Source organism: Bombus terrestris, chromosome 16, assembly GCF_910591885.1.
Source record: "Bombus terrestris chromosome 16, iyBomTerr1.2, whole genome shotgun sequence".
Classification (NCBI taxonomy): Eukaryota; Metazoa; Arthropoda; class Insecta; order Hymenoptera; family Apidae; genus Bombus; species Bombus terrestris.
Window position 1 is genome coordinate 6,850,657 of NC_063284.1, and position 21,569 is coordinate 6,872,225.

General features: G+C 37.3%; 2 protein-coding genes across 8 annotated transcripts in view; one reads left to right on the forward strand and one right to left on the reverse strand.

Annotated features, from left to right (window-relative positions):
* The window catches only part of LOC100645391 (midasin), a 132,243-nt gene that overhangs the window by 32,471 nt on the left and 78,203 nt on the right, over nucleotides 1–21,569 (forward strand). The gene's annotated exons all lie outside the window — the stretch shown is intronic.
* LOC100645506 overlaps nucleotides 1–21,569 on the reverse strand; it is an 80,528-nt gene that overhangs the window by 22,705 nt on the left and 36,254 nt on the right. For all 7 annotated transcript variants that reach the window (XR_007226883.1, XR_007226882.1, XM_048413449.1 and 4 more), the window contains exons 3-4: nucleotides 4,644–4,845; nucleotides 3,866–4,118 (exon numbers count right to left, since the gene is read on the reverse strand). Coding sequence is in view for 5 of the 7 variants with exons in the window: in XM_048413449.1 (XP_048269406.1) it covers nucleotides 3,866–4,118; nucleotides 4,644–4,837 (447 nt within the window). In the remaining 2 variants the exon portion in view is untranslated. The remainder of the gene's footprint in view (nucleotides 1–3,865; nucleotides 4,119–4,643; nucleotides 4,846–21,569) is intronic.

A 21,569-nucleotide genomic window follows, 5' to 3' on the forward strand; every position in this document is an offset into this window, starting at 1 on the left:
CATCTTTTCACGAGATTTGAAAGTCATCGGTATATTAATTTAAACGTAAACCTGTATTTTAATATCCATCGATCTTGTCTTCTTTATACAAAAGTATCAAAATGTTTAGTTTCTAAGATGTTTTGATCTTCATTTTGCAAAGTTCTATTTAAGAAAAATACCGAGATACTTGTAGAGAAAGTAAAATGGACAAAAGATTCTTTCCACTGCTGGACACACATGTGTCCACGTGACTTTGAAACCACATAACTTTGTCTTGAGAAACTTTTTCATGCAACGATACGTGAGCCAGATATTCAGTTGAGACACCCTGTATATTTTTTCTAATACATATCCAGGTCTCTTATAGCGTGAAATTAAATTAATTATTTTATAAGAAAAACACCTATTTTTTTCGTTTCGGAGTTAAGCTTGCCCCAATTACGTGGGACGCCCTGTATAAAAGTTAGAAAAAGCAAGCGTGAAAGTGTGAAAATCATCTGTATATCTGCGACTAACGCTGTACACAAATGCGGCAGCGATAAAACAAAACACAACTAAAAGAGCAATATTTTTCGATATGCACAATCAAATTGGCAATTGTTTCCGAGAGAAGAAATACAGCGACCGAGATTGACTGGATTTTTTCATTTCACGCTCTAGCAAATAAATTCGTAGGGGTTTTAATCGTTAAACGCGACAGAATCCACTCAGAAATCTATAAATAATTTTTCCAGTGCCACTTTGTCACAGTGCTTTCAAGTTCGATGGTGAGAATCGCGTTCTACACTCTTCCCTACGTGCTATATGCGCTCGTTAAAATCGATCAGAAACTTGAAGCCGCCTCAAAGGCAGCCGGTCGTCACTTAAGGCCGTGATCGAGTTAAACCAGACACGACTGTGAAAATGCACAGGGGAAAACGCGTAATTCTTCCAAAGATCCGCGGAATTCGATTTTGTGGGCTGTAGGAAAAAAAGCTCTTTGAACCTCGTGCTTCGCTTTATCGAATGGTTTCAGGTAAAAACGCGTCGAGACACGTGTAAGGATCCTGTTGTATCTCAAGGGTATTCCGCAACTTGTTCAAGTGTTTACGAATCCAGGAGTTTCGCAATCTGGAGATTCGCCAACTTCACTAGATTTGATCGTTTAGATGTTTGGAAATTTGGAATTTTTATTTATTCAATTGGAATAATTCTATTAGAGCTTGTTCGGCAGTTTAGGTGCGCATTTAGGGATTTAACGACTCGACAATTTGGATATTGAGAGATCTGCGAGTATTACGACCGTCCGCGAAGAAACGCGTCAGCGAGAGGCGTAAATTCTCGCTACGATTCTGATAGTCGACGTCGCGAACCAGTCGTTCCCCTGTTTCGATTAGGATAACAGAGGTAGTTCAAATGATTGTAACACTGAATTAACAGGGTTAATATAAGCTGCTATTTTTAACAATATTTAAAATTATAATTGACACGTTACAAATGATTTAACGATAATACAATTAGTTTATTATTATAATTCCACTTGACTTTATGATATTCCTCAACGTATTCGTTTGACTAAGCGATCTTGATTTTATTTCTCTGAACCTCTCGATGCATTCGGTTTGAATCCTCGTATGCTACTGACTGTCCTTGGATTTTTTCCTTTGTCTTCTCTTGGAGACGATCCCCACCACGCTCGGGTCTTGCAACCGTTTGCGCCTATGATCACGTATGCCACCTTTTTTGTGTAGATAAAATAACGGTCCGAAGGCGAATCGATGTTTCTAGAACTCGCTGCTTGACGACAACTGTGCGTTTATCGCTATTTTGTGTATATCTCGACGGTCATGTAAGACGATCTGTCCGCGACACTGTAGTACCAAGGGAGACAGTTAGGAACATGGCCTATAGTATAAGCCTCGGGGTGTAACAGCGAGTTTGGAACTTGGAAATTTGGAAATTTCAAGCGTTTCGTATTTTTGGTAACGTTTCCACTTTATTCTTTCCTATTTATTCTTTAATAATAATTTGTATCCTTAATTTGTAACCTTTAGAAATTTTTAGTATTCTTTGTCTTTTATAACGTTTCTAGTGATGCAGGAAATATTATCCATCGAATGAAATCAGCAATTTGTGCGAATTAGTGCAAATGCAAAGGAAGGGAGAGGTTGAAAGTTTCGTTCAACTACCCAGATATTAATCTAAATTTCATGCTTCGCTCCAATTATTGGTGAAGATTTGTAAACTCGTTTAAATACTCGTATTAGTAGCGTCCCCTGTGAAGATAACGTAGACCAGAGATTACACGGTTTCCAAGTTTGCACAACTCCTAAACTAGTTTAAAGGATGATGACTCAACGTATGTTGCGTTGCGCTTCGGTCATTAGGAAATCAGCCACGTTGTCAATGATATTATTAACATATTTTATCAATATCAATTTACTTTTTTTTATTAAATATTCACTTGCAAGGAAAGATAGCCAAATTTATAAAATTATACAACTTTGAGAATCATAGAACCATAGAAATCGTAGACGATAGACAGGCGTTGATCTCTGAAAATCCGGTTATTTTCCGATTTTCCGTTAAAATTTCTCGACTCTAAGAGACAGAAAAAAAGTTTTCAGGCGAAAGCTATTTTTGATGAAAAAATTTATCGACGCTATAGCGAGTTGTCAAGTGTCCACCCAAGTGTTCACCCTTGGGGTGAATTTGAACAACACCCAAAAACATTACGTAATAAGACTTGTAATTCTTAGAATTTCCGAGTTGGAGATGTTCCCTTGTTCGTTTGCAATCGATTGTTTCATCGTTAAATGATAATTTCTTTTTCGTAGTCGTTTAGTTTTTTTTTTTTTTTTTTTTTTTGAAATTAATTTTTTAATTTTTAATGACGAACATATATATTTCTTATATCTAAGTAATTCGACTGCTCCGTAATGAAACGTTGAATTCACAAGTAACCGATACGTACGTCCAAGTAGGATAATTCACAGATTCGGCTACGCTACGATTGTTTGAATGATACGATCGATGGAGCGTGGGTACGCGGCGCGTCATCCGATTACCACGGATGATCGTTCTATTGTAAATCTTCCCTCGCTAGAATGTACTTGTCCAGCAGAAGTTTCTTCATTACCAGAGCGCGTGCCTTTGCATCGGAATTTCCGTCGGCAGTTTCCTACCATCGAACCTCTTTTATCGTTCAACAAATTGCTTCGTAATTACAAGACACCTGTTTCCCTTTCGTTTTCTCCGATTTTTCTTTATTATCCTTTGTTACTCTACGCTCTTTCCTAACTTGCAGTTTAACACTTTACCGACCGTTAGCGGTTCAACAGCATACGCACGTAAGTTTTTTAAATTGGTATAAATCTGTGGGAGCTTACAAAGCAACGTAACTGAACAAGGTACCTTAGTACAAAATAACAACTTACTGCTTAAATAACGAGAGAGATTGTCGGCGACAAAAAGCCGATTAATAGGCTATCGGTCGATACGCGTCGGCGATAGAAAGCCGATTAATAAGCTATCCGTCGGTAAGCGTCGGAGACAAAAAACCGATTAATCGGCTATCGGTCGGTAAAGTGTTAAGCAACTAATGAGGGAAAGTTTGAAAGTGAAATTAACGTTTTCCAGAATTTCGTTACGTTCTTAGCACTTAAGTGCTAATTATCATTCATCAGGATTTAGGAGCTTCGAATTCTTCGAATCTTCTGTCAATTTTTATCGTCCAAATTGTACAACTTTACGTACGATTACGTTCGAGTGTAGAATGTAGAAGATGGAAGATCGCAGACGAGTAAACTGTGACGTTATTATTCAAAGCAAACACTATCCTATGCATAATAATTTAGACGATGTATAGTTAAACGTGTGGGTAAAAGGGTCGAAGAACACTTGCCTGAGGCGAATCCATGAGCAAAGGAGCCGCTAGATCTGCCTCCTCGTCGGTTTCCGGGAAAATCGGACTGTCGTTCAGCACTGTCGTCAACATATTCACCGTCGAGACTGTCACCAGCAGCAGAAACGCTGTCTCCACCAGGGAACACTTGGTCATCGGCTGACAGTTGAGTATGCTCGATCCGAGGGGCAATAAAATCGCAGCTCGAGCGCAATCCACCATCGCTTGGTGAAACAGCAACCCCTGTGACCATCTGAAACGCATGAAACATTTTCGTCTCCTCTGTTTTTCCCACATCGACTGGACGTACGTTTATCAACATCGATATTCAGCCTGTCGCTGTCCCTACATTTGCACAAGTGGCAGCAAATATCAGCGTCCAAATATTAATTTGTCGAGATGATAAACTCTCGCAGGAAGCAATTGCTGGTGTATTTTCAAGCTACGACGAATGCTGCACATTCTCGTAGAATAAACAGCACAAATCATCTTCTCTTACGCGAAGCAACAAATTACACAGATAACGTCATCCAAATATTAATGTTAGCAACCACGGTATATCACGCGCGCCTTTTTTCTTCTTTGTAAACATTGTTTAATTATTACAAAAGAGAGGACGTTTTTCTCCACTCAACATGTGGCAACTTCATGACGCAGCTGAACCTCGTACGTTGCTCGATCGCGCGTTTTTTCCTCGTAAACCGTCTGTTTTGTTGCGCTAGTAAACGTATTTTCATCGAGTTTTTAGAAAGTTTGCTGTTGGTGTTATCGGAATTACCTGCGCAACTGGCGTTTGGCCAGGATCAGCGCCATCAGCAGGAAGTTGGCGCCCATGCCGAGGGCGCCGAGGCTGAAGATGAGAGTGGCCTCGGTTGCACCACCTGGATGACACTGGAACACCTTGGTCGCGTTCGACGACCCGTTTCCCGACGCGCCGATGCCGAATCTTAGATTGGCCCCGATCATCGCCATCAGTTAACCTGTTTCACGAATTTTCAGTAAGCAGAACTAGCTTAAAATCGTTCAGATTTGATTTTTTTTTTTAGAAGCTGGAGAAAACTGTAAATTTGACAAAATTATTGCAAGTTGTTGGGAGAAGGTCGCGACAGATCGGCATCCTCTTGCGACGTTCAATATTTTCCATATAAAAATTCACGCTCCCAATGAAAATTTCACGTACTACTAATATCTACGTGATTAGGGATTAGTTTATTTGCGCATGATTAATACGATTGAAAGTAATTAAATTTGCTTCGCATGGATGATAGCGATGCGAACGTAAGCTGACGTGTGATGTGGTTGCGGCTGTGCAATCATCGAGAAGCGTAAACAGAATAATTAGAGAGCAGGTACAGCGTGCGCATTTGGCCAATCTCAGCGTTGTAATAATTTACAGTATTTGAATTCCATTGCAACGACACGTTCTCCTTCTCCTATAAATATTTATATCATACAATAGCAATGGATTTACTCGTATAAATCACTATGAATTATTTATTACGACGTATACTTGCGCAGCCAACATCACTTTTAATGCCGCGTCTAACCAAACGTATCGCTTTCTTCGCACGTGTTTCCACGACACCGTAAAAGTTTTGTTAACACGTTAGTCGCCACGTCACCCATATTTATGTGACGGGTCTGCTTCCGTGGGCCGCCCGTAACCCAAATACGGCTGACGCTCTTTTTGTTTGAGTTAATTAACCCCTTAACCTACAACTACAGACATAGCCCGTAGCACGATGATCGGGCCAAACGTAAATGTTACGGGCATAGCCCGTAGCACGATGATCGGACCAAACGTAAATGTTTCGGGCATGGCCCGTAGTACGATAATCGGGCCAAACGTAAATGTTACGGTCATAGCCCCTAGTACGATGATCGTTTCAAATGTAAATGTTACGGGCATAGCCCGTAGCACGATGATCGGGCCAAACGTAAACGTTACGGTCACAGCCCGTAGTACGATGATCGTTCCAAACGTAAATGTTACGGGCATAGCCCGTAGCACGATGATCGGGCCAAACGTAAATATTATGAGCATAGCCCGTAGTAGACTCGTTAAAACATTGCAAACACATTTGGGGCGATTTTGGACACTTCGAACAATATGTTTTAATTTTTTTTACGTTTTCTCTCGCTTCTTGGCGTGCGACAATTTGCCTCTTCTTCTCATAACCTAGGATGTACATTCTTCTTATAGACTTATCCTGTTTATTCTTACGAATCTCCAAATAATGGGACACCTTCTTCGTTTTCTTCCGATGGTTGTCAGACATAGTGTTTTCTGAGGACGCATCGCACCATTGGTAAACGAGAATTTCTCGAAATTTTCTTATCTGTATCTTTTTGTTTGTGGCTGTTTGATACACAATATGAGCATTTACTATACTTGTTCCTAAGAGTAAATGTAGTGCTAATTTCGAATACCACTTGATGCTTTTCCGTATCGTAGTGGCATATGAGACCATCTGGTCATTTCTGTCGATACCAGTTTTTCCATTATTCTATTCTTTTTATTTATTTCCACGCTATCTACTGAACATTTTGAGGATGAAAAAATCACTGATGTGCGTCTCACAAGAAGTATGCTTCTCGACTAAATGAGAGATCTAGGATATCTGCCGTGAGATCCCTCGGAATACTTTAGCCGAAAAGCGTACCGTCGGTCAGATTTGGGTCCCGCGGGGAACTTAGCCGACCAAGTTACGCTGGGTGACCAACGTGTTAAATCTTTTACAGTGGAAGATTTTGGTATTTTCAAATTTGCAGTCGCGTCGTTGCTTTATTCGGTCAGCGATATCATCGAAGGATTAAGTCAATTATTCATCTTCTCTTCACGTAGCAACGGCTTTTTCAGAAATTCCTGATGGAAGCTGTAGTCGACATCCGGTCTATTCGAAGACGGGAACACGTCAAGTTGCACGGTAGTCGCGCTTAGTGTTACATATTCAACGTTTCAGCCTTTAAACTTCGTTGTACCGTGCTCTGTACTAGGAAATTCTTGCTGAAACATGGTTCGCTGTTACGATAGAACCGCATGTTTCGTTCGAAGACTAACTTTCCTCGGAAAGTCAATACTTTTTGAAAAATAAGACAAACGTTTGGAAGTAGAATAAATGAAATATAATAAAATAATAATAAGTTTGGGAAAGATTCCAAGATTGCAGAATTCCCATGTTCCAAAAAGTTGAAAGATTCTCGGTTTCTCAGGATCTGCGATTGTAAAACTCTGAAATCCGAGAAATTCCACGATCTCGAAAATCTCAAATATTCGAATCTCTGTTCTATCAAGTTTCTAAATTTCAGAGTTCCGTGATTTCAAAAATTCTGTAGAAAGAATTCCTGTAGATCAGATAAACGCCAGTATACGCGTTCCATCTTGCAATTTTCTCGTCCTAAAGTCGACGAGAAGGCGAAAGCCTAATTAGCGAGTTGAGAGATCCGGAGATCACTTTCGTTGTAACGCGACCATGGCAATGACATAAATGGCCGTAGCAAAGGCATAAACCCAAGGGAGCCTGTCCAACCATAATTTAGGATTGCGGTTCTAGCAAATTAAGGACACGTGCATCGTCCTTGGCCCGAGCACCTGCAGAACTTCCGAGTCATGCGCAAAATCCGGCAAATTGCTCGAGATTCGGCTTTTCACGTCGTCGAATGAATGTTCAACCTGAGGAAACATTTCTACGAAGAAGATTTTTCTTATAATTTTCCCTTGCAACAGACCCATTCCATGTGGTACACGCAGTCATCTCGTGAACCGTATTTATTATGCAAAGAAATATTTCCAGCGAAGAAGCTTACTTTGATGAAATAAGAAAGAATATCGTTTATTTCCAACTGCTGCGTGCTTTCTGTACCGTGCCATAAATTACTGTTCAATGTATGCAAAGGTGTTTAAGCTTGCAACAAGGTATGCACCTTCTCAATGGAAATCAGCGGCTGCGTTAACGACTTGGAAAAGAAGTTTGCCCGCGAACGAAACTTTCTTAAGGTTTCTATTTCTCGCCAAGACGTGTCTCGGTTACTTTGATTAAATTTCTTGCGCCCTTCTGATCGTTACATCGATGCTGCTCGGGCTTCCACCCTCACGGCTTCTCGTTTGAACCGAAAGAATTCTGCGAGTACAAAGAGCTTCGTATTTGTATCTCGTTCAGCTCTCGCGTGATTCATCTGTATGAGCTCTGTAGTGGAGAACAAATTGCAGACAATTTGCAATTATTTTTCATCCCTCCTTTGCTAATTATTGGACAGACATTAGATAGTGAAGGAAAATAATTGCGAATCGAGTTGCTTTTATGGCTGAAAATAAACCACGCTACTACTATGTCTACTGACATGCTGCCATTATCGATGGTAGTTTCAATAAATCGACAATTTACCTTCTCGTTGTGAAACGATATTTAACATTGAAATAATTATTTTAGGAAAAACTCTACACCTTTTCTTTTGTAATTGACCTGGAGACAGCTGTTACGAAGAGAATAGAATTTAGTGAAAAGATTCAAAATAAGGAGAGGTGCATATTATCGTGGCCTTGAATATCAATTTTCTTTTCGATTACAAGGTCTAGAGACAAAAGAGTTATAAGTAGATTTCTATTGCTGTTTCTTGTAGCCTTCAGCTAGAGCTACACGCCAAGGTTAACTTTTTGATTATGTCCTTTGTTACAAATATGTGAACGTGCTTCCTATCATATCTTCTTCTTCCTATCGTACTGTAACACTGTAAGAGTGAGGATTTGGATCAGCATACGCTACACCTATACTTATTTCAGTATATTTTTCTATTAAAAATTGGTCCACTCGTTCTTCTATCAGTCGACCTCAACATTTAGCTACCGAACGCGGTGCAGTGATAAGGCGGAGATAAAATCTCTGTGTGATGTTCGACGAATATTCGTGGGATTATTACTTCTCCGATAGGTAACCGGAATGCTTCGATTAACGCGAGTATATTCGCGTGCAGCTGCGATCAATGCTCGCTGCCAGATAGCAATTTTTATTTATTCGCCCGCTCGTTCCTTTGATTTATTCCTTTCATTCGTTTATTCGCTCGTTCTCTTTTTTCTATGTTGTACGTGTTCCATGTTTCGATTGAAAGTACCGAAACGTCTAGATGGTGCCAAATAGTTTAACGAATTGTGTAAAACGTTATACATTTGTCGGAAGCTTTTGTCTTCTTTTATTTGGCATTTTATATTATTTGTGGGTGAGGATGAATTATATTGTTTATTACAAATTAAAGTAATAAATATTTGTTACAAAAAGGTTGTGTCTTCTTTTATTTGGCATTTTATATTATTTGTGGGTGAGGATGAATTATATTGTTTATTACAAATTACAAATAATAAATACTTATTATAAAAGGGTTTTGTCTCCTTCTATTTGGTATTTTACATTATTTATGGATGAGGATGAATTATGTTATTTATTACAAATCACAAGTAATAAATATTTGTTACAAAAAGGTTTTGTCATCTTTTATTTTATTTTACATTATTTATGGGTGAGAATGAATTATGTTGTTTATTACAAATTACAAGTAATAAATATTTGTTACAAAAAGGTTGTGTCTTCTTTTATTTGGCATTTTATATTATTTGTGGGTGAGGATGAATTATATTGTTTATTACAAATTACAAATAATAGATATTTATTATAAAGGGGTTTTGTCTCCTTCTATTTGGTATTTTACATTATTTATGGATGAGGATGAATTATGTTATTTATTACAAATTACAAGTAATAAATATTTATTACAAAGAGGTTTTGCCTTCTTTTATTTTATTTTACATTATTTATGGGTGAGCATGAATTATGTTATGTATTAGAAATTTCCTCTTCATTTCATATATTACATTATTTGTATTACGTTTATGGATTAACAAACTACTTTGTCGATGGAAATTATTTTATTTAATAATTTGTAGGAATCAATGAATTGTTAGGATAAAACATGGAGCGCGACTACCATGGCAAATAGACGAAATAGAAATAGAAATTCGTAGTTGTCCCGTTGCCGATCATCTCGAGTCGCAGCTTGCAGCTAGCATCGCGAATTTCTCGAAACTTGTGCCATCTGCGAATTTTCGTCTTTCATGCATAAAAGAAAAATACAACGCAGCAGCACACACGGGTCTTCTACCTTCGATATCTCTTTTACGAGTCTATTTTCCGATGCACAGTCTCAACTAGCTTTTACAGCTAGCCATGAAAATTCCCGTATACCAGGATTTTCCTCCTCTTGTCTCTAGAGCTCTTACATCGCCTGCCTTCCATTGATTCTACGACAAACAAATCCTTACATAAGCTACATAGGAAAAGTATCCGTACACACGCTGCTGCGTGCAATGAAGCGCCTCTTCACCATGTTAAGTTTTCATATCATTAACTTTAATAATAGAATCACAGATCGTTTTCAAATATTAGATCATTTTCCTCGTATTAAAGCAGCATGTTCAAATGACCATGAACTCATCAGGTGCCACATTTGTATCACATTCCTTCGGTTTCATCATATTCTGTATTATATTCTTAAAATTCTCACGATTGTTCTATAAGTCCTGTAGCGGCACTCAACAGCAAAACTTTCCAACGGGTTCTGTGTCCCATGGCTTGCTACACAAAGACCCTAACTTCGACCGGACGAAGGTAGAACTGTGGTTAGCGCAGTTGGTTACGAACGTTCAAGACCAGGTTCGAATCCCTGGTTTCATAGTTCGGTTTTTTACACAATTCCTAACTGGGAAGAAGGCAACCTAGATGAAGACAAAAATCTGATACACCAGCAGTACCTATCACGACATATCCACCTCAGTCCTAAGGTGTTAAAGTACAATTGTTCGTGGCACATTTGATGGTAAACTTATGGAATGACGTTTTATTAGAATCTTAGGTGTCTGAAGAGCTACCTTCTCATCGTCCTCCGTTCGTTTGTTTTGACATCTAAGCAGCCTATTGTTGGATTCCGGATGATGGGAATTTGACAACGAAATTAGAGGTGTTACATTTGTATCATATTCCTTCGGTGTTATCATATTCTGTATTATATTCTTAAAATTCTCACCATCGTTCTGTAAGTCCTAAGGTGTTAAAGTATAATTGTTCGTGGCACATTTGATGGCAAACTTATGGAATGACGTCTTATTAGAATCTTAGGTGCCTGAAGAGCTACCTTCTCATCGTCCTCCGTTCGTTTGTTCTGACATCTAAGGAGCATGTTCAAATGACTATGAATTCATCAAGTGCCACATTTGTATAATATTCCTTCGGTGTTATCATAATCTGTATTATATTCTTAAAATTCTCACCATCGTTCTGTAAGTCCTAAGGTGTTAAAGTACAATTGTTCGTGGCACATTTGATGGCAAACTTATGGAATGACGTCTTATTAGAATCTTAGGTGCCTGAAGAGCTACCTTCTCATCGTCCTCCGTTCGTTTGTTCTGACATCTAAGGAGCATGTTCAAATGACTATGAATTCATCAAGTGCCACATTTGTATCATATTCCTTTGGTTTTATCATAATCTGTATTATGTTCTTAAAATTCTCAACATCGTCCTGTAAGTCCTAAGGTGTTAAAGTACAATTGTTCGTGGCACATTTGATGGCAAACTTATGGAATGACGTCTTATTAGAATCTTAGATGTCTGAAGAGCTACCTTCTCATCATCCTCCGTTCGTTTGTTTTAACATCTAAGCAGCCTATTGTTGGATTCCGGATGATGAGAATTTGACAACGAAATTAGAGGTTTTATTCAGAAGTACCGAAATTCTCCTTGGACAATTCTCCATGGAGAAGTGGTTCTTGTAGCTTAGTGGCGAGGATGAGGACACGGTGAGGGAGAAATGACGAGAAAACAGGGTCAAAGTTCGGGATGATTGAGGAAGGAGAAACAGAGATTAGGCTGTTTGTTGCAGCATAAGTCTATGATGTTTGTTGCGGTATGAATAAGGAGCTGGTCATCCAACAGCATATTTTTTCATCCCCAAACTGTGTAAATTTACACAGTACATTTCTTTAATTGTATAAAGAACACGTATGGCATATTTAATAACCAGGAGAATTTCTCGTCAGTAAACTGACCGTAAGTCTCTCTGTTTGCTTTGAAGAAGTTTGAAGAAATGTTATACACCATCGTGTAAATCACGTTTAGATTTTCGACAAACTAGATTTCCCAAGGTTATCTTGTTTCAATAGATTTTTACGTTCATTTTCAGACACCTTGTACGTTTCAAATGAGATTTTCGTAGAAGGATGACGATGAGAATGGAGTGAATCTCGTCGATCGACTGCTTTATTCGATAACTGCATAATTGAATGGATACTGTCGTATGGCTTCCATGATTTTAGAACGATGGCGAATGAATTTAAGCCCTTCTGGCGCCCTTCACTCGTTTTATAAAGCCACCTTGTCGTAGAAATGAATAAAAGAAGAGGATAAAAGTGGGATCTAATAATTTCTATTCACGGGAAATTCGATTTCTATTTTTACACGATGATTCCTGCGTCTCTATTGCTCTGTTAGATTAAAGAGATTATTATTTTCTGTGAAAGAAATTATCGGGCTGTTAAAAACAGACAAGTTTTCAATGTTGTAACTAATAATCAAATGTTATAAATAATGAAAGACGATATGACAGGGAACGATAAACAATGAACGGGGAAGGGGAAAGGGAAATAAATTACGGATGACGATAAATCATGCGGATGGAGGAGGGACGTGTTAATTTTTGAAAATTTATTTCTGACTCGCGATTCATGATTTCGCAGTTGAAATTGAATTTCACTGGAATTTACATGTCAATAATGTTCACTGTGTATGTCATCCTGTGTTATATTCATGTTTTTAAACATCATGTACATCATAATACACTGTATATTTAATATTATCTATCGTAGATTTATTGTTTATTTGTCCACCAGCTAACAATAATTACGCTCATTCATTTCATATTAACGCGTTTGCAGAATTTTGCGATGTGAGAATTTTAGAATTATTATTGGGTTGGCAACTAAGTGATTGCGGATTTTGTCAGTATCACTTAATGACAATATCCGCAATCACTTAGTTGCCAACCCAATAGAAACCCGATTGAAGCTTCGGGTCTTGAAATATTCTCATAATGACGAGTTCCACTGTAATTAGATGTATATACCGTAATTAATTAGTATGTAAATGTCGTATTAAACGCAGTGGTGTGTCAATAGCTTGCGCAGCCACTGTATATATGGCATATCTCGTTTAACAAAAGAATTCCTGGTTCTTTGAACGCTTTGAAAAACATTGACGAACTTAGCTTATTTGAGAGCTGGTTGTAACCGCGAGAAAGGAAGAAATTTCCGCTTGGCGAGGAGAAGAAAATTCCTGGTTTATATAGGGCGTTTTTTTCGCCGTGGAAAAGGGCAAGAAAGCGGCGGGCCAGGAAGAGGAATTCCGTGGAAAGTAAAGTGGGAAGTTTAAAATGGCACTTGGCCGGCGAAAGTGGGCTGCTCTCTTTAAAATTTTAAATAGCTCCAGTTCCGTCAGTTCCTTTGCCGAAATAGACAATGAACCTTTCCCTCGGCTTCGCCACGCCCTCTTTTCGATTCATCGAATGTCACCGTCTAATTTTGAATCACCGCCGTGTTCAAAATTTATACAGCTTACTCGCATTAATATTCGCAAGCATACTCGCATTCTCCGAGTGAATCAAATTGCAACCTCGTGAAGAATTTTACTTTCCTACCCATACACAGTGACAGCGTTCCTACGCTATTCTATATATCACAGTATTCGTACACGGATTAATTAGGTCAAATTAAGATTCGTATGATTTTTCAATTTTTAACATGTTGAATTTCATGCCAGTTTTACAAGGTTTGATGAATTTTTTATTATACGATACATATAATGTTGAAATATTAGCTACAAAAGATATACTACGGTGTATAATCATCATTAATGAATTTATCTCACTGAGGTCACCGGTGACCCTCCTGGCGCTGTACTGCAATTTCGCTTGATTCACTTATTTTTTGCGATTATCAATTATCTCATATTGTTTCTTCGCGTTGCGAAGATAATTATTCTATGTTGTTACGTCTCGATACCTACCATAAACCATAATCTGTCCCCTCGGTCATACTTATTCGAACTCTCAATAATCCTAAAGAACCGTCACAAGATTTAGCATTTTTTACTTTACCGTCAAGGTCCTTAATTGCTATCAAACATCTTTCAAGTCGAAACGTTTCTTACAGTTATCCTTCGTTAATGTAAAACGGGGGGAAAGCTGGGTTTTCCATGTTCGACAACCACTGATGGGGGGCGCACATAATAGATTTATATTTCATGTATAAACAAAACTATTTTTCTATGTTTTATACTGCATTAATTTCGTCACACCATTGTGGTAACAATGGTAATAATACAAAATTTATAACTATTAAAATATATAATAATATAATATAATATAAAATTTATAACTATTGACATTTGTTCAAATTATGTATTTCTACTAGTCTTGGTGCGCCGGTCACCGGTGACTCCACGGTGCCATGGGCGTCGGATGCCGATCACCGGTGACTCCCACGGCACCACGGCCAGATTGCATGCCGGTCACCGGTGATCCCCACTGCGCCACGGCCAGATTGAGTGCCGGTCACCGGTGACCCCCACGGCGCCACGACCAGATTGAGTGCCGGTCACCGGTGACCCCCATGCCGCCGCGGCCAAGTTGAGTACCGGTCACCGGTGACCCCCATGGCCAAGTTGAGTGCCGGTCACCGGTGACCTCCATGGCCAAGTTGAGTGCCGGTCACCGGTGACCCCTATGGCATTCAACGTGTGAAATAAGTTTCATATCATTTGGAAGTGAAGTGAAATATTCGAAGACTTATTATCCGGATGTTCTATTGTCCGGACGTTTCGCTACATAAACCTTGTGTTAACCGAACGTTTCGCTACATAAACCTTGTGTTAACCGAACGATATCTCTCGTTTACGTATCCTTTATCGTTGGATGTCCTTTCTATAATTTCGTATGTTTCCTATTACTTGAATAGTTGGTGGAACACTTGGATCATAAGCAAATTACGAACGCCAGCTATAATAAAGGACTAATCGGTATGTGACAGCTATTAGTATAGTTTATGTCATGCAAATGTATGCGTTGTTATCAGAGGCTGGTAATTCGAAACTACACATCGGATACACATAGATGGATAAAATGTAGATCTGTCTTATCAATATTAATAGGATGCGGCGATGCAGATGTGGCCAAGTGACAGGAGCAAATGCATAGAATAGACAGATACGTGGAAAAGTTTACACAGTAAAGCGGAAAAGTGTCGTAAAATAAACGACGAGCAAAAGTTTCTGCATTTGGAACGTGACTGCGTCTGACTTATTTTATGATCTTCGTGTGTTATTACCGAATGTGTCGCTGATATCCGTACGAGGAAAACATTTCGAACGATAGCTGGTAAAATTGCACGAGTTAAGCGTCGGTTTACTTAGAACGTGAAATATACTCGGTGAATTTTTTACACGCGCACTTGTTTTCTTGTAGCTTACATGGGCGTGCATCAGATTTCGATTTAGATTCGATAGAACCGTTTTGCCAGATAGGAAGTCACGTTCATGGAGAAAATAGCGAATGTAATCTGCAAGATTTGTGATGCTATCGTGAAAAGAAATAATATTTTGCGGTAGTGAAATTTTGTTTCTCAAAATTTTCTTCGTCTTTCCATCTTTCTTCGAATGTATCAATGAGATATTAATTTCATATTAAAATATTAATATCTCATAAATCTAAATAATGAATTATCTTCATATTAAAATATGGATAATTCTCACATAAAAATGTAACATGCGAAAAGCAAACGGTCAATGGTTTAAATTCGCTGTATTCCTTTACGTAAAGTGGAATAACCTCGGAGAGAGGATCGATGAGAATAATTAAAACTTGAAACGCTTTGTAATTGGAGCAACAACCCAAAGATACCCTGTTAATTAAAAAGTAAACTCGATTCTCATCCATTTAGAGCGGATCTTAAAAATACACGCGTACATACGTTTAACTTCTGGCGAACGAATGAAAATTGGATTGGCTGCGACAAGAAATCGGTTTAAACCAGTACCTCTGTACGATCGCCATCTCTGGCCATGTTCCAGCTTCCAGCCAGTACTTTTTGCCCAGAAACATCCAAACAGATGCTTCAGCTTTTCTAAATTTAGTTCCTCCGCCGATGATATCGGACGTTCATATTTACTATCAGCTTGCACCTATTTTTCTGCTTTACTTTGTTTCTGTCCTCTGCTCTCTTTCTCACTTCTTGTTTTTCATCCTCGAAATAAATATATTTCTGTATTTATTAACGTCTGGTATATCCCTTAAAGCGGTTACTAAATATTTGTCAGTCTACCTGTTCGTCGTTCTAAATAAGCCAAACGACTTTGTTATTATTAACTAATTTAATTATGTTGCTAGATGTGTACCTTTATTGACACAAATAAGATGGGAATCGATAGAGGATAAATAAGGAAATTTCGAGTACGTGGCAAGAGAATGTGGGAATCAGAAAGGGTTATTACTTATAAGGTAGACTGTCGACGAAAAAGATAAAAAGGGAAGATAAATTGGGAAAGAAGAAAAATGGGATATCTAGTAGTATAGAATATGTTTATTCATCCTGACAGCCAAGAATTGCACATGGTTTGCAAAAACCTATAGTTCCAAAGCTACTTCTCCTCATTCACACTCTGTCTTACTCTGCTGACTAATTACCCTACTTATCGCACTCTTTCGTTTCCTTTAAAGCTGTCTTTGGTCTGCTTATAGCCTGGCTTTTCTTTTCTCTTCCAGCTTCTCCAGCCACTCCACGATCCTCCTATTCTCTAGCTTCCACTCATCGCCAACCTGACGCTTCTTTCGGTTTCCCTGCAGCCCCTTGTTAAGTGCTTTCGATTGCCCGATCTGTTCTGTGATATTATATTTCCTAGTGTTTGTCCCGAATTTCCCAATTTCCACGTTTTGCCTGTGCTGTTAACTTTTGATCTCTTTCTCTTTTATTTTCTTTTATTTTTTTTTTTTTTTGTAGATATTCTAGCATATGTTCTATTGTTTTATTTATTCATTTATTTATCTATATTACTTGGTATCTTTCGTTATTATGAAATATTTTAGCGTTTTTATTAAATAAAGTTTGCCAGTTTACAATGAAATTAGCGTTATTATCGACAACTCTTGCGCGTAAGCTTATTTTAATAATCGGTTTCGATTATCGGAATTTTAATGTATGTAAACGGTTTCAAGTTATTAACGAAGCGTTGGTTAATCCAGAATCGATTTATACAACAAATCCGCTGTACCATTGTCCGAATTAAACGTTTCGCTCGCTTTAAGAAAACATATCATAAATTCTCTTTTGCGCCACGCTGTACGACACGTTGGCTTTCACGTGCATCTCACCATGAATATTTCATTTACTTGTACAAAAGCCGCACCGATTGTCGTCCACTGGCTTGTCCCTATTACACGCGCCACATCTCATTGTTCAGCTATTCAAAAGGCGGTTTCTATCCTATCCATTATAGTCATTCATGTCAGTTATTCTTCAGTATCTAATTGTTGCGGCTTGTTTCGAGTTAGTGGCGTCTTTCCCGATCATTCGCCGCATCTCTGTTCCGCGACATAACCAACGATTTTCTATCGAAATCGTCATAGCGCTCGTAACTACACCTTTGATCTCTTCATCGATAGTCTTTAAACTATTTAACACTTTACCGACCGCTAGCGGTCCAACAGCATCGTCCGACCGGCATTTCAGGCGCAGATTCTCCCTGGCGCTGGCTCTGTTTCGGTTTAGACTCTCCAATACCATTCTTTTTGTTCATCGCGAATGGTACGTTTTTCAAATTGGTATAAAACTGTGGGAGCTTACAAAGCAACGCAACTGACGTAACTGAGCAAGGTACCTTGGTACTAAATAACAAATTACTGCTCAAATAATGAGAACGATTGTTGGCGACAAAAAGCCGATTAATAGGCTATCGGTCGGTAAGCGTCAGCGGCAAAAAAACGATTAATCGGCTATCAGTCGGTAAAGTATTAATTGCTAAATATCATGTGAATGGCTACCCCCAGAGGGTACCATCTTCGAGTTTGACTATTTTGTTTCTTTAGAGAGGTCAGTGAAGTGTTTTCTTTTCAGTCTTCTTTCTATGAAAGATAACAGCAGAGAGTGTAATATTTTTCTGTACGAAAGCTTTTAAAAACGTTTACGTATTGCGATGAAATGCGTTAAAACGCGGGAGATATAACAATGTGCGAAGAACGTGTTGTTTGCTTTTTGTGTACGATTTTTTTTTTTTTTTTGCACGATAGGTGTAAATGGGAAATTTGTAGGAAAATATTACAAGTAGCGGATATTTATGCGAATTCATATAAATGCGATTTAGATAGAAATTCGTGATATCTTATTACGATGTTAATTAATGAAATATCAGAAAGTTTTATACGACGCGCTTTCTATATTCCACTGTGACATATCCTCGAGAAGTTTTCTGACTCATTGCGTATCAGATTCGTTGGTTAGACGATAAAACAATTTATTATTTAATTATCACATCTCCGTAGAGGATGCAATAACCAGGGGCAGCTATGGCGATATATTCGTAGCGTTCGCCAAGGGTAGTTTCTCGAAACCGAGGTGTGACTTAGCTGCAACTTTGTCGTACTCTCCACGAACTTCATGCTTCTGTGATTCTACCCGTTCTGTTTACCCAAACTTTGTTTGGAATATATATAGGATGTCCCGTAAGTTTCTACTTTAATATACAGGAGTATCGGGGTATTTTTTAAATAATAATAATAATTTAATAAGAACTGCGTCGAAGGTCACCGATGGTAACTAGTATTAGCAGAGTCCTGAAGTCAGTGAATATCGCAACACCATGGAACGTCTACTTTTGCTACTTCGTCAAATTACAAGATACAAGACGTGTCTTAAAAATGGCTAACAATGTATAATCACATCTAATTAGCAAAATAGTCAAACTTGAAGATGGTATGCCGCTGGGGGTTGCCATTCACATGTTATTACCAAATATTCAGCTGAACAAATTGTAAAGTACAAATTAAATAATAAAAAAAAAAAATTTCTAATTAGTAGAACACACCGTAAAAAGCTCGGAAAAAAAAGAAAAAGAAAGTTTCCTAAGAGAAATAGTTCTTTCGCATGGCCTGTAAAAGTATACGCAGCTATATTAATTGTCTAATTATTTCTAATTAATAGTAAATTAAATAAATAATGGTCACCAACTAATAGCCATAAATAAGGTAATCGTAACAAATTAAGCGTGTAAATACTATTTCGATATTTATATTTTGTGCGAAAAAAGGAATAATTGAAAAAGAAACGTTAATATCAAATTACTCTTATCGAGTGTGACAAAAATTATAAAATTATTTCTTTAAGTTTGTAGAATTTAGAATGGTTTAAATATTTTCGATTCTCTTGTGATACGTATATTCGTTAGTTTATTTAAATATCTTAGGAATAGAGGGAAATTGAATAAACAAAGAGCACAGGTGGCAACGGGGAAATTAATAATTATCTGGCTGTGTGTATATCGCTAACCTGATCAACCTCTAATCCGACTGAAGCCCAGGTGCTTGCCAGTTAAGCGACTGTTAAAGGCTTGACTGGTTCTAAGACTGATTTACTATTAACTGGAAGGTTAGATTCCTGTTAACAGGTTCCAACCACGTGATTATTATTACCGGCTATACTTAGTTTCCATCAGCTTGATTGGAAATTTATGTTGCCTTCTAACGATATTAAGAAAGGAACTATGTGAAACGGTTCGTACGAAAATCACACGGATATTACGGTTATACGTTGATGTCGCGATAATGAAGGTTCGTGTTTTTACCGATTTATGGTAAATTTCTTCTTTAATACAGTTGATAATTGGTGCGGCAAATTCAAACTTTAAAGAAACTTTCATACGCATCGATCTAATAACTTTTATTTCTTGCGGCGTACAGTGATTTAACAAACAAAATGATAGGATAATCCCAGAGGTAATATGGCTGTACTAATGAGAAAGATACACGTAACGTCTAGTTAGAGTTTCGAGTATTTGTAACTAAAAAATGAGTACACTCGGTAACGCTAATGAGTTGTCGTTTACCGATCGCTGCGAAACTTTTTGATTAACTAAAGTGGATAGCACGTGTTCTGGATCTTCAAGGCTATCACGAACTTCCCCCACTGCACGGTTCGATCGTTCTTCCAAATTCCTTTGCTCTATCCCGTGCCAGTGCCAGGTTTAATACAGCTCGTAACCTTACATAGGGTGTCTCAGAACTAGTGTAACAAAATTTGGCAAAATTCTTCTTCGAAGTCGTTCCAAATAAAATACATGACTTTTTAGTATCTAATTTAGTTGATGAATTTTTGGTATTTCAATTTAGTTACAACTACCCAAGTACCGATAATGAAATGTTTTCAGACATGTCTTCCTACGAAATTTCTATTCCAAATAATTATCTAACTAACTCTGAGTTTTTTAAATCTATTTCAAATACATTCTGTATAGTGGAAATTTTAATATATAAGTATTGGATAACAATATTAGATGTAAACAAAAGCTAATAACAATATTTATCTTCATTTTGATGATCTTTGCGATATATATAGAATAGAAGTCCAGCTGTTCTAATAAAAAAAAGGATAAAGGTTAGAATGATAAGAATGGCAAGGATTATTCTAAAGTGTTATATTCTACAAAGAACAGGAAATTTCTTGTAAAACTGCTCATCCATAACTGTGTGGAGAGCTGAAAAACCGAAAGTTGGAAAATGGTACTTTTAACAGTCGTGTTTACTCTGCGCCGCGATTCTACCGAATTTGAATGACCAAAACACCGTATGCTGTTTTTCTATGCAAACTGTTGTAAGTCGCGAGATTTTCTCGATAAACAGTAATACGATATTGCTTTTTGCATCGCGTCGTTGAAGATTGTCGAGGAAGAACCGTCGTTGCTGCCACAGTAGTTAGAAACTAATTTCTGTGTTGCCCAAAAACAGTTAGATTTATGTTTGCTGACTATTCAGGTCAGACGATGTGAAAATTCTGAACTTTGTCCAACAAACTTCGGTTTCTTCGTTTGATAACGGTGCGCCACATTTTTCTGAATTATGTGGCCACGATAAATTCATATATTTGTAATTTATTGTTAATGTTAACGCCGTGTATATGCGGTTAAAAATATTAAATTTCTATATTCAATTAATTATATAATCATACAAAACATAAAACGAAAATTATATAACTTAAAAAGATATATATATTAATTAAGATATAATTATATGATATTATATTATATTAATTTATATATTATATTATAATATATTAATTAATTTATATATTAAATTAATATATATATATTAATATATATATTATTAATTTATATATTAAATATGTTAAATTATATTAATTAAGATATAATTATATTAATACCACCCAAAATCCGCGATCACTTAGTTTCCAACCCAATATTTTAATATAATTATATCTTATATATCTTAATTAATATATATATCTTCTTAAGTTATATAATTTTCATTTTATATTTTATATCATTATATAATTACGTGAACATAGGAATTTAATATTTTGTCATTGGGTGGTATTGACAAAATCCGC